Source organism: Crocuta crocuta, unplaced genomic scaffold (genome assembly GCF_008692635.1).
Source record: "Crocuta crocuta isolate KB4526 unplaced genomic scaffold, BGI_CrCroc_1.0 scaffold655, whole genome shotgun sequence".
Lineage (NCBI taxonomy): Eukaryota > Metazoa > Chordata > Mammalia > Carnivora > Hyaenidae > Crocuta > Crocuta crocuta.
The window spans coordinates 17,903-30,772 of record NW_027528348.1 but is presented as its reverse complement, the minus strand read 5'-3'; the positions used below and the strand labels follow the sequence as shown (position 1 = coordinate 30,772).

The 12,870-nt window shown below is 45.7% G+C and overlaps 1 protein-coding gene across 1 annotated transcript in view; it reads left to right on the top strand.

Annotated features, from left to right (window-relative positions):
* The window catches only part of OSBPL10 (oxysterol binding protein like 10), a 221,406-nt gene extending 211,451 nt beyond the window's left edge, over positions 1-9,955 (top strand). Inside the window, exons 11-13 of the mRNA XM_077753734.1 lie at positions 1,975-2,157; positions 5,555-5,708; positions 8,628-9,955. Of these exons, the coding sequence (XP_077609860.1) occupies positions 1,975-2,157; positions 5,555-5,708; positions 8,628-8,672 (382 nt within the window). The 3' untranslated portion in view covers positions 8,673-9,955. The remainder of the gene's footprint in view (positions 1-1,974; positions 2,158-5,554; positions 5,709-8,627) is intronic.
* The last annotated feature ends 2,915 nt before the right edge of the window (positions 9,956-12,870 follow it).

Below are 12,870 nucleotides of genomic sequence, written 5' to 3'. Positions count from 1 at the left end.
TCCCTTCTCACAAAACCCTTTCTTTCCTCTGTCAGAAGCTTGGGTTCCAGCCATGGGATGAGTTAATCAAGATAAAGCTCACAGATCTTTTTTATTAGTAGTATATTTATTTATTTATTTATTCATTCATTATTCATTCTTTTTTTTTTTTTTAAATGTTTTATTTATTTCTAGGAGAGAGAGAGACCGCGTGAGCAGGGGAGGGTCAGAGAGAGAGGGAGTCACAGACTGAAACAGGCTCCAGGCTCTGAGCTGGCAGTCAGCACAGAGCCCGATGCGGGGCTCGAACCCACGAACCGCGAGATCATGACCTAAGCGAAAGTCAGACGCTTAACCGACTAAGCCACCCAGGTGCCCCCATTCATTATTCATTCTTGAGAGACAGAGAGAGATAGAGTGTGAGTGGAGGAGGGGCAGAGAGAGAGGGGAACACAATCCGAAGCAAGCTCCAGGCTCTGAGCTGTCAGCACAGAACCCTATGTGGGGCTCCAACTCACAGACCATGAGAGCATGACCTGAGCCGAAGTCAGCCATTCAACTGACTTGAGCCACTCGGGCGCCCCCACGGATATTTTTTAAAAGAGGTGCTCTTCTTTTCACCCCTCAATATGGTGGATTTTTGAGTCCTTCCCAGTCTGCACTTAGAGTGAAATCCTTTGGCGATATATTCACAACACGCACTAGAAGAATAGGAAGTGCTTCCATTTGTAATAATGACTTTTCCCTTCCCTGGGCCACAGTCTGTTTCTCTGCTCTGAAGTAGTTCCGTCTGTGAGCTCAGACACTGCCTGAGAGCTCATTTCATGTTAAGCTGGATTCGTTAAACATCCTGAATCTGGTATCCTCTAGATCAGGACTACCTCTTTTAGAAGCTGGGGAACCTGATGCTAAGAAATTGAAGGAAAAGTCTGCTGTTGGAGGGAAGCATGAAGATGTTTTTATTGCCACAGTTATAGAGCATCATATAAGCAAGCTCTAGTCTTCGCCCTTTTTCTTGGAAAGTGTTCTGTACGGTTCATGTGAGGAGGCCAGGGTATCACCTGGGAAAGTGGATGCCTTTGGTGGCTGTTTTGGAGCCACTCACACTGGCTTGCAAGAGCTGATTGTATGTGCTTCTCCACAGCTCCACGGTCCCTCAGACCATGTCAGTAGCCCGACTGGTGGGCACCACAGAGCATGGCAAAGGCCTTACATAGATCAGGTCTTTTTCCCTTTGGAGAGCCAGCTGTTAAAACATTGCCAGGGCACTACTCACACCCTTCCGGAACGTGCAGCCAGAAGATTCCTGATGCCACCCACAAGTCTTTGCCTCAGCATCTCGCAGCCATGGCATTGCTCAGGCTCAGGGAGAAGGCTTCCTAGCCCGTGTTGACAGCTCTAAGTTCAACCTGAGCTGGGCCATTAGCAAGAAAGAAGCTTTAGCTCCTGCCCACTGCTTTCCCGTTTCTATTGCATTACTCTGTGCAGCAAGCTTCAAGGTGGAAAGGGAGGTGGGGGTGTACTTTCCCCCGGAGTTGGAGGCCTGGAGCTCCGTCAGGCCAGGCAGGGGAAGGCAGGGGGGCACAGATCCTACGAAGGCCCTTGTAAAAGGTGGTCTCTCGGAGCCGCTGCTATGAGTAAGATGCTGTTCACTCAATGCCAAGAGTCCAGGGTGATTCCCACACCAGTAATAACATGTAACTTTTGTCTGTTTATCAAAAGTAAGAAATTAACATTGCTGCATCTCTCTTCACTGATATACAGACGTCATTCACGTGTCACCCGTTTTTCTGCCGATGGCTTTCTTTTTCTGATCAACAATATTAGGTCACATTTGTAAGAGCTAGTCATTAAACAGAATGGCAAAAAGCAATCCGTTCTCCATAAAAAACCCCATAAAAAAACCATCCTCTAAATGTGAGTACACCTTCTGAAGCAAGTCTCTGTTTTGTTGATCTTGCAAAACACATTCATGTGACTCATTCATTCATTCAGGGTCACAGCGGAGGTGAAGCACAACCCCACCAACACCATTGTTTGTAAAGCCCACGGGGAATGGAACGGCACCTTGGAGTTCACGTACAACAATGGGGAGACCAGGGTCATCGACACGACCACACTGCCAGTGTACCCCAAGAAGATCAGACCCCTGGAGAAGCAGGGGCCCATGGAGTCCAGGTGGGAGTCAGCTTGGGTGTTTACTTCCAGTGTAACCATCCTTAGCTTAACCCAAGGGATAGAGAGGAAGCCTCTGAGAGCCCAGCTAATGGAAATGGGCCAGGAATGGTGTTCTCACCTGCTTAGATGCTCGAATTTTCCACTATGTGTGTTTCAGGGATGGACCCTTCGGAGCTTTCAGTTTAGTTATTATGTAAATATGGGTTGGGTTGTGGGGACAGCCTTTAAACAAAATTTTTTAAGTTAATTACTTATTTTGAGAGAGAGCACAAGCAGGGGAGGGACAGAGAGAAGGAGAGACAGAATCCCAAGCAGGCCCCGCGCCATCAGCGCAGAGCCTGATAAGGGGCTCAAACTCACAAACTGAGATCATAACCTGATCCGAGATCAAGAATTGGACGCTTAACCGACTGGTGCACCCGGGTGCCCGCCTACAGTAGACTTTAAATGCCAGTCCTGAAAGAGTTTGTCAGTTCAGCTGGTCTGTTGCTTGATTGCAGAGTTAAATATGGAGTTGCTAGTCCTCAAAAAACTCTGCATAGAAGCAGTGAGATACTTTATTTTTATCACCATATTAGCAACATTGTTAAAAAAAAAAAAAAAGTCCGGAATGGCAAGGACGTGATAAAATTGACACTCTGGGCCCTATGTGCATAGTAAGAATGTGTGCACTGTAGCTACGTGGGTCAGTGGCTTCAAATCCATGAATTCACTTTAATNTGTGTTTCAGGGATGGACCCTTCGGAGCTTTCAGTTTAGTTATTATGTAAATATGGGTTGGGTTGTGGGGACAGCCTTTAAACAAAATTTTTGAAGTTAATTACTTATTTTGAGAGAGAGCACAGGCAGGGGAGGGACAGAGAGAAGGAGAGACAGAATCCCAAGCAGGCCCCGCGCCATCAGCGCAGAGCCTGATAAGGGGCTCAAACTCACAAACTGAGATCATAACCTGATCCGAGATCAAGAATTGGACGCTTAACCGACTGGTGCACCCGGGTGCCCGCCTACAGTAGACTTTAAATGCCAGTCCTGAAAGAGTTTGTCAGTTCAGCTGGTCTGTTGCTTGATTGCAGAGTTAAATATGGAGTTGCTAGTCCTCAAAAAACTCTGCATAGAAGCAGTGAGATACTTTATTTTTATCACCATATTAGCAACATTGTTAAAAAAAAAAAAAAAGTCCGGAATGGCAAGGACGTGATAAAATTGACACTCTGGGCCCTATGTGCATAGTAAGAATGTGTGCACTGTAGCTACGTGGGTCAGTGGCTTCAAATCCATGAATTCACTTTAATTTTATATTCTGTGCTTGAGAATCTATTCTGAAGGAAAATTCTTAAGTTCAGAAAATGTTTTAAATATAAAATAGGCTGTTTTAAATTTTTAGTTGTTTGTTTCAAATTTTTTTATTTTGAGACAGAATGCAAGCAGGGGAGGGGCAGAGCAAGAACCCCAAGCGGATTCCACGTTGTCAGTGCAGAGCCAGACACGGGGCTTGATCTCACAATTTGTGTGATCATGACCAGAGTCAGATGCTTAACCAACTGAGCCACCCAGGTGCCTCAAAATTAGATATTAAAAAACAAAAACTATGAACAGTAAAAAAAAAAAAAGATTCCACCTAACTGTCCAACAGTAGGAAAACGGTTAAATTATGGCATATCCACCTAATTAGTGTGTCTAGTCCGTGGTATGGATACTACAGCCACTTAAAGTGATGTTTATGCAGGTGCAGAAGCGGAATCTTCTTAGGATATACCATCTTTATGTTTTAGTCCAGGAGGTTGGCAAACTGTGGCCCACAGGCCACATCCCGGCCACGGCTGATTGTTTGGAAGTTGTATGGGACCACGGTCACGATGGGTAATTTACCTGTTGTTTATGGCCACCTTTGTATGGCGTCGAAGCAACTGTGATCAAGACCGTACAGTCTGCAAAGCCTACCGTGTTTACTACCTGGCCCCTTATAGAAAATGTTTGCTGACCTCTTTTGGAGGTATCTGCCCTCTGAATTTGGGACCACCAGCTTATGATGAGCCTCCTCCTGGGAGGGCCTGCCTCAGGAGGCCCTTGTGCCCAGCCTCTCCCTGAGCACTAGATGTGTGTTGAGGGTATGTGTGATGACAAGCCCGTGATTTGACCCGGCGCCCTCCCCTCACTGTTTCCTCACCTCACCTCACCGTCTTGGTCAATTGGGCATAGCTTTTTAGCCCAGTTCTGGAAGTTTCTCCTGCTGTAAAATGGGAGTCAGAGCATTATTCCGCTTGGGACTCTGTATGGCAGGGCTCAGGGCAGGTCCGGTGGGCAGGCTGAGCTTAACCCTCGTCAGTTGCCTGATTTTGATCCCCCTCAGCAGGGGCTTCGTTGTCCCCACTTTGCTGGCAGCCCTGTGTGCCCCTTTCTCGGCTTAATCATCTGACCCTCCAGGCTTCCAGGGTCCTTTGAGGCCCCTCATGGGCAGGGCAGGGCTGCCCTGCGCAGGAGCGCTCTCCAGCCCTGGATCAAATTAGATGACGCTCCTGGCCGCAGCGGCGTCATCCCCCCCAAGTCAGGGAGGGAATCCTCTGCTGAGAGTGATGATGGTTCCTTTTGCACACAATTCCAGTTGCCCTGATGCGTTTACATGAGGAAGTGCATGGGCGATGGTGTCTTTCTTTGCCTCGGTCCCTCTTGTCACCCTCTAGAATGGAGTAGGAATCAGGTAGTGCTTGGACGTTCCTGAGGGCAGGGAAGCTGTACATCAGGAGCCTGTCTCGGCTGCCTTCTGCAATGAATGAATGAATGAGTGAGTGAATGAGGCACAGAAGTAATTTTCTGTGTAGACACGGGGGAGATGATAGATCCCACCACATAAACACACCTCCACTCGGCCCCGTCTCTGACTCCTGACAATAGAATCCCCTGTGGATGAGCGGACGTCGTACATATGTACCAGCATGCTGACTTTGGACACATCACCTTAGATGGATCTTATTTTTCTCATTAAAATGGGGATGGTAACAGAGTATCTATACGTTGTGATGGTTAAATGAGCTAATATATATGTAAGATGTTAGAAATATGATAAATGCAATGCAAATGCAGTTACTATTGCTGTTTGTAGTAGCAGCGGTGGTAATGCCGGTTCTTCCTATTATTACCAGATTCGATTCTTAGACACTCAGAGAGCCCTGAGAAAGGCATGCGCTCAGGACAAGAGTAGAGGGGAAGCTTGGGGCCTGTTGGCCCTGGGTTCAAATCCTGGCTCTAGGGGTCTTTGAGGTACCTGGAATGAACTACCCCAACAGATGACCTGCCCAGATGCCCTCCCCCTGACACCCCCCCCCCGCAGCCCTGGCCCCCCTGCTGAGACCTGTCCTGGTCCCTGCCTGACCACCTCCTGTCCTCCATGCATCCCCAGGAACCTCTGGCAGGAGGTGACCAGATACCTACGGCTGGGGGACATTGACGCTGCCACCGAGCAGAAGCGGCGCCTGGAGGAGAAGCAGCGGGTGGAGGAACGGAAGCGGGAGAACCTGCACACACCATGGCGGCCCAAGTATTTTATCCAGGAGGTAACTTTGCCACCTGTGTTTGGGGACCTGTCCCAGGTGAGGGGTGGCTGGGTTCGTCTTGCAAACGCAGCAGTTCGGATGAGTGGGGAGGGTCCTGGGAAGGTCTGGGGCAGCTTGGCTCCAGATCCTGCTTCGGGCCGGGCTGTCCTGTGGGCAGAACCAAGCACCTGACACTTCCCTCTGACATCTTGCATCAGAATAGGCCATCAGCCCGGCAGGGGGCGAGGCGCCAAGGAATGGATGGCACTGCAGATCTGGATGCTGTCTGTTTAACAAAAGGAGNCAGCAGTTCGGATGAGTGGGGAGGGTCCTGGGAAGGTCTGGGGCAGCTTGGCTCCAGATCCTGCTTCGGGCCGGGCTGTCCTGTGGGCAGAACCAAGCACCTGACACTTCCCTCTGACATCTTGCATCAGAATAGGCCATCAGCCCGGCAGGGGGCGAGGCGCCAAGGAATGGATGGCACTGCAGATCTGGATGCTGTCTGTTTAACAAAAAGAGAGACAGAACCAAAAACACAGCCCCTGCTACTTTATCCTTGGTGACAAATTAGCCATGAAGCAGCTCACAGCCCGTCTGCAGAGCTCAGGGACTGGAACCTGCATGACTGAGAACAAGCACCTTCTTGGAGCTCTGCCTCCCATGGGCCAGATGGGACGGGTGTGCTCAGAAAGGCTGGCGTGAGCTGCCGCTGTCACCTGGAGAAAGGACACTAGAAGGCAGTCATCTCCACCGTCTGCCCATCCACCGGGCAAGAGGGCAAGGTATCACGTGCCCAGTGGAGGCTCTTATGCTTTTGAAGTTGTTTGTGGAGCAGTTGGGAAGCATTCTGAGAACAGAATTGTGCTGTAGGAGCCACATAACGCAGGCCCTCGGGAGCCTGGCAGCATCATGGAGGGAAACCCCCGTGAGGACTGGTGCAGACGCGAGTCCATAAATGGAATGGATGCCATTTAACCTCCAGGCAGTCACAGACTGTCCAATTCTTCCCCAGAAGCCAGAAATCTGAATTTTTCTGACAAATCTGAGATCCACGTGGTATCAAGGAATCTTAAGTTTAAACCCTGATTGCCAATGGAGATACATCTAGGCTTTCTTTGGCCCAGGTACTGCTACTGTCTGACTTGCACCACAAGGAAGGGTTACTCTGTGTAGCAGGAGGGCTGCTGGGGGTGTTAATGACTTTGAGGTGGGCTTCCCCTCTGGAACAGAAGCAGCTGCTGTTCTCCCCACAGGCAGGAACTGGGGCTGTGGGTGAACAGAGACTTCGAGGTTGGATTCCAGTTCAGACGGGAAGCCTGCTTGAGCGGACTGCCCTTATAGCCTGAGTGGGAACTATGTCTGGAGGCCTTGCCTACGTGAGGTGAATTTGTTCTCCAGAGAAACAACAGGAACAGAACCATTGGGAGATGTAAATATGTGGAGAGTTATTATGAGGAATTGGCTCCTGAGATTATGGAGGCTGACAAGCGTCAGGGTTGGCAGGCCGAATGAAGACCCTGGGAAAACCAGTGGGTATAATTCAGTCCAAGCCCAAAGGCCTGGGAACCAAGAGGGGAGCCAGTGGTATAAACGCCTGTGCAAAGGCAGAAGATGAGCAGTCCCAACTCAAGAAGGGAGGCAGAACGAAAAGAGGAGGGTCAGTTCCTCCCACCTCTACCTTTTTTGTTTTCAGGCCCTCAATGGCTTGGATAATGTGTATCCACTCTAGGGAGGGAAATCAACTTTGCTGAGTGCTTATGTCCTCCAGAAACCTTCGTGGACACACTCAGAGAATGTTCCATCTGGGCACCATGGCCAATCAGGTTAACACATGAAATTAACCCTTACAAAATCCTTCAAGGACCCTTCTGTGCTGTGGATACGGTCTCTTTGAGACCACCAGTTTGCCCGGCTTCTGTGAAAAGTTGGACAGAAAACAAAAACAAAAGCAAACCCAAAAAAAACCCAAAAGGCAACAACAACAACACAGCTCTTTTTCCTGGGTTTAAGAAAAACCAGCATGGGAAGCCTGGGTGGCTTAGTCGGTTAAGCGTCCGACTTTCACTTAGGTCATGATCTCGCGGTTCGTGGGTTTGAGCCCTGCGTCGGGCTCTGTGCTGACTGCCAGCTCAGAGCCTGGAGCCTATTTCAGAGTCTGTGTCTCCCCCTCTCTCTGACCCTCCCCTGCTCACGCTGTTTCTCTCTCTCCTAGAAATAAATAAAAATATTAAAAAAAAAAAAAAGAAAAGAAAAAGAAAAACCAGCATGTTCCTAACAGAAGGCTTGAGGATATGTAAAGAATAAAAATCATCCCAGTACCAGAATTGTTACTATTCAGCACATCCCCTGCTAGTCAGGCCCCAGATTGTGTATACCATTTTGACTCTTGCCTTTTCTGATGGTTGGTGTCATTTCTCATGTGTGTGGATTTGTGACTGGCTCCTGCTGCAGGGGGCCATGGCTGGGCATGCCCTCCAGGCTGCTGGGCTGTAAATCACTGGTTTGGGAAAATTCCTTGTAGGCAGGCCTTGCCTTTTCTCTCGTGCCCGTTCATTGAACCACCCCCTTTTTCTGTCCTGTCCCACTATTTCAAAGGGGTTTTTTTGGCCAACTAATCTTATATGACGTAAACGAACAAAGCCCCCCTTCTTTAGTTATTTTGGTTATTTTTTGGGTTTCCCTCCTGACATGCCAAAATGTAAAGATCTTATCTCCACAAAGCAGCTGGGCTGAGGAGGGTAGTGAGGCCACCGGCATGGTGTGGTCGTGAGCTCCCAGAACAAGGTGCGCACACCCATGTTAGTGGCGGTCCTGAACAGATGCTGATGGAGCTGTGTGTGGGACTTGGCGTCTGACCGAGCAGAGGCTGCAAGCCACCTCTGCTGTTCCCCTTGCCTGGCTGAGAGGTCTTCATAAAATGTCTCCTCCTTTCTCTTACAGGGTGACGGCTGGGTATACTTCAATCCTCTTTGGAAGGCACAGTGATGGGCTGGAGGTGCAGACCTTTCAGAAATAGCCCTGTTTTTTGTAGGAATTAAAGTGGTACAGTATCATGGTTCTGCTGGTATTCGCCAAGGCCTCTTGTTATCATTCAAGAAATGGTACCTGAGAGAGAAATTATATACTGTGAAAAATGCACCACCAAACTACGACTATTGGATTGAATTTATTCAAGAGCCATTTGGGGCATGTGTGTGTACACAGTCTGTGTGTGAGCTCTCAGTGCACTTTTCACACACATGCACTAGATACACATGTCTGCTGGGTATTATCACACATGTAAATACTGCACTTAACCAAGATTTAAGTGGGTAATCATGAGCTCCTTTTTATCAATGAGGTTTGAAGTTTTCTATTTTTCACTTTGCCAAAAATGTTTTGCACTCACAGAAATACTCTGGTGTAGGCAACTCCTGTCAAACCAAAGGTGAGCTGGCAAGGCACAGTTGATGTCCATATAGCAGAAAGTGGCTCATTCCTGGTAGAAGTGTAGGTGGCTGTCACTTCACGATTATTGTTGTGATTCCCACCTCCCTCCCCACTTCAGCGTTTCGTTTGTCCTTACTCAAGAAAGATAAACTGCTATTCCCTGTTGAATGGTGAGTGGGCAAGAAGCTGTTAAAGGTTTATATCAGAGCCTTCCAAGATGGAGCACCTTCGGGAGAACCGGGCCCACCTTGGAACGTTCCATCTACTTCCCCAAGTCTCTGACAAGGTCTTATGCTCAAAGTATTAGTTCTACATTTTTCAGAAGCTGCTTCTTTTACAGTAGGAAACAAGTCATATGAAGACTTCACTACTTTTGTGATGAAAAAGGGCTTTAGAAGTTAAATACACGCATGCATATCCAGAACTGTACCACCACAGCCTCAATTTTATATTTAGTTAGGGGAAAAAGAAAAGAATACCCTGTGGATTTTTTTTAAGTGCGCCTCTCTTGTTTGACCTAAACTCTGCAGGACAACCACTGTGATTAAATAACACACAGAAAGACTACATAAGTGATCCATGGTCTCAGCTGAATTTCAGTCCTCGCCTTTACAAAGGAGGTCACAACATGACTAGAATATACAGCAAGGAAAATGAAGTATTTGATTTTTGCTCAGTGCTTAATTTATTTTTTACTGTGCCACTCAGAATATTTATAAAACCCAGTAGCATGACTGCTTCTCTGTAGTAATACTAATTTTGTGCCTTTTGTCTGCTTTCTGAAGACCCATTGTTCACTTTGTAGATATTAGACAAATATATTTCGATTAAGTACTGTACCTGCCTGTGTGTCTGTATTTTATTTTTAGGGATCCAGAATTTCAGTTGGAATTGGCTCTGACTGAGCTCGAATTTTATTGGTTAGATACTGCTAATTTGGTGTGAACAGCAATTGTATTTCTAGCAAAACAGTGTTTTAAACACATTTTAAAAATCTACCAGATAAACATCATTTATGAGAATGTTCTGACAAGTTCGTAAGAACATTTAACTCCTATCTAGTAAATGTTCTGTGTTGTGAGCAGTTAGAACCAGCCAAGGTCTTAATGTAGGCCTGTTCAGGTTCACAGCCTTAAATCTGGAACCATTTTATTTATGAGAAGGAACACAGAATAGATGCTATTTTAAGGGGGAAAAAATCCTCAGTGAGAAGATTGAAAAATAATCACTATGGTGTGCTTTAGATTTTTCAGTCTTCCATTACTCTAAAGTCTATCTGGGAAGTAAAACATGGACAGAGTTCACTTTTCTGGTTTTGGTGGGAGAGGGTTCAGTTTGCATTTTTTTTTTTTTTTAAGGTTTATTTATTTTGAGACTGAGATGGTGTAAGTTGGGGAGGCACAGGAGAGAGAGAGAATCGTGGGGCTTGAACTCATAAAACTGTGAGATCATGACCTGAGCTGAAACTAAGAGTTGGACACTTAGCCAGCTGAGCTGCCCAGGTGCCCCTCGGTTTGTGGTTTTTACAAAATTGTGAAATATAGGTGCACCCAGGTGGCTTAGTCAGTTAAGCGTCCGGATTTGACTCAGGTCATGATCTCATGGCTTATGGGTTCGGGCCTTGTGTCGGGCTCTGTGCTGACAGCTCAGAGCCTGGAGCCTGCTTCGGATTCCGTGTCCCCCTCTCTCTCTCCCCCTCCCACGCTCACACTCTGTCTCTCTCTCAAAAATAAACATTAAATTTTTTTAAATTAAAAATATAAAAAATTGTGAAATATATACAGCAGATTTATATAAAATGTGTTACAATTCCAAGAATAAACACTCATGTTTCCATTGCTTACCTTAAAAGGACACATTTTGTGTCCCTACAAATTGTATCCGCCTCCTTGACCGTAGAGGTAACACCACTGTCCTGAGTCTTGGACTAATTGTGGTTTTTATTACTATTATTATTTATATGTTTGTGCAGTTTTTAAACCACCGCACATTCTATGCATTTTATAAAGAGCATGCTTGGTTTTGTCCATTTGAGCTAACATTTTGTTTATGGGCCAGTCTGTGTTGAGTTGCCCTTTTTGTTCACCCTCCTATTCTTTTTTTGCTGAATTTACATTTTGTTTTATTCATTCTTTTATTGTGGCAAAATATATACATAACATAAAATTTACCATGTTAGCAGTTTTTAATTATACAGGTCAATGGCATTCAGTACATTCACATTATTGTGTAACTAGCACAACCATCTATCTCCATAGTTTCTGTCTCCCCAGATTGATTCTCTGTATGTACCAGACAATGACCCTGCATTCTTACCCTCCATCTCTGCAGCCCTTAGCAATCATCCGCTCTGTTTTGTATTTATGAATTGGATGACTGTAAGCACCTCATATAAGTGGCATCATTGTATACGTGTCCTTTTGTGTCCGGCTTATTTTACTTGGCATAATGTGTTCCAAGTTCATCAGAATTTCTTTTTAAGGCTGAATAATAATCCATTGTATGTATATATACCATATCTTGTTCATCTGTTTACCGATCCACGAACATTTGGGTTGTTTACATCTTCTGGCTATTGTGAATAATGCTACTATGAACATGGGATGCAGGTATCTGAGTACCTGCTTTTGGATTCTTTTGGGGATATACACACCCAGAAGTACAAGTACTATATCATACAACAATTCCATGTTTAATTTCTGAGCGCCTGTCATATTGCTTGCCACAGTGACTGCACCATTTTACCACCCTATCAGCAATGCATAAGGGTGTGAATTTCCCCACATCCTCCCCGATGCTTGTTTTTTCTGTTATATAATAATCATCCTAAAGTCCCATCTCATTGTGGATCCCTGATGAGGGATGCTGTTGCTGAGCATCTTCCTATCTTTGTCGGCCATTTGTAGATCTTCTTTGGAGAAATGTCTTTAAGTCCTTTGCCCACTTTCTAACTGGGTTTTATGTGTTGAGTTGTAGGAGTTTTTAAAAATATATATTCTGGGGGCGCCTGGGTGGCTTAGTCGGTTAAGCATCCGACTTTCGCTTAGGTCATGATCTCACAGTTCGTGGGTTCGAGCCCCGCGTCGGGCTCTGTGCTGACTGCCAGCTCAGAGCCTGGAGCCTATTTCAGAGTCTGTATCTCCCTCTCTCTCTGACCTTCCCCTGCTCACACTGTCTCTCTCTCTCTCTCCTAGAAATAAAAATATTTATTAAAAAATATATATATAGNGAGCCTGTGAGCCTGTTTCAGAGTCTGTGACTCCCTCTCTCTCTGACCCTCCCCTGTTCATGCTGTCTCTCTCTCTCCTAGAAATAAATAAATAAAACATTAAAAAAAAAAAAAGAAAAACGTTAAAATATATATATATATATATATTCTGGAAGTGAATTATCAGATATATAATTTCATCAGATATGTAATGCCTCTCCCATTCTGCAGGTTGCCTTTTCACTCTGTTGACAGGGTGTATGATGTACAAAAGTACTTAATTTTGATGAAGTCCAATTTATCTTTTTAGCTTGTTCTTTTATTGTCCTATCCAAGAACTCATTGACAAATCTATTCATAGAGCTTTTCTCAGGTTTTTATTTTTCAATTTTATAGTTTTAGCTCTTATGTTTAGGGTTTTGATCCATTTTAAGTTATTTTTTGTATATGGTGTTAAGGGTCCACTTTCGTTATTTAGCATATGGATAAATCCTGTTTTTCTAGGATTGAAAAGACTCTCCCATTGAGTGGTATTGGTACTTTTTT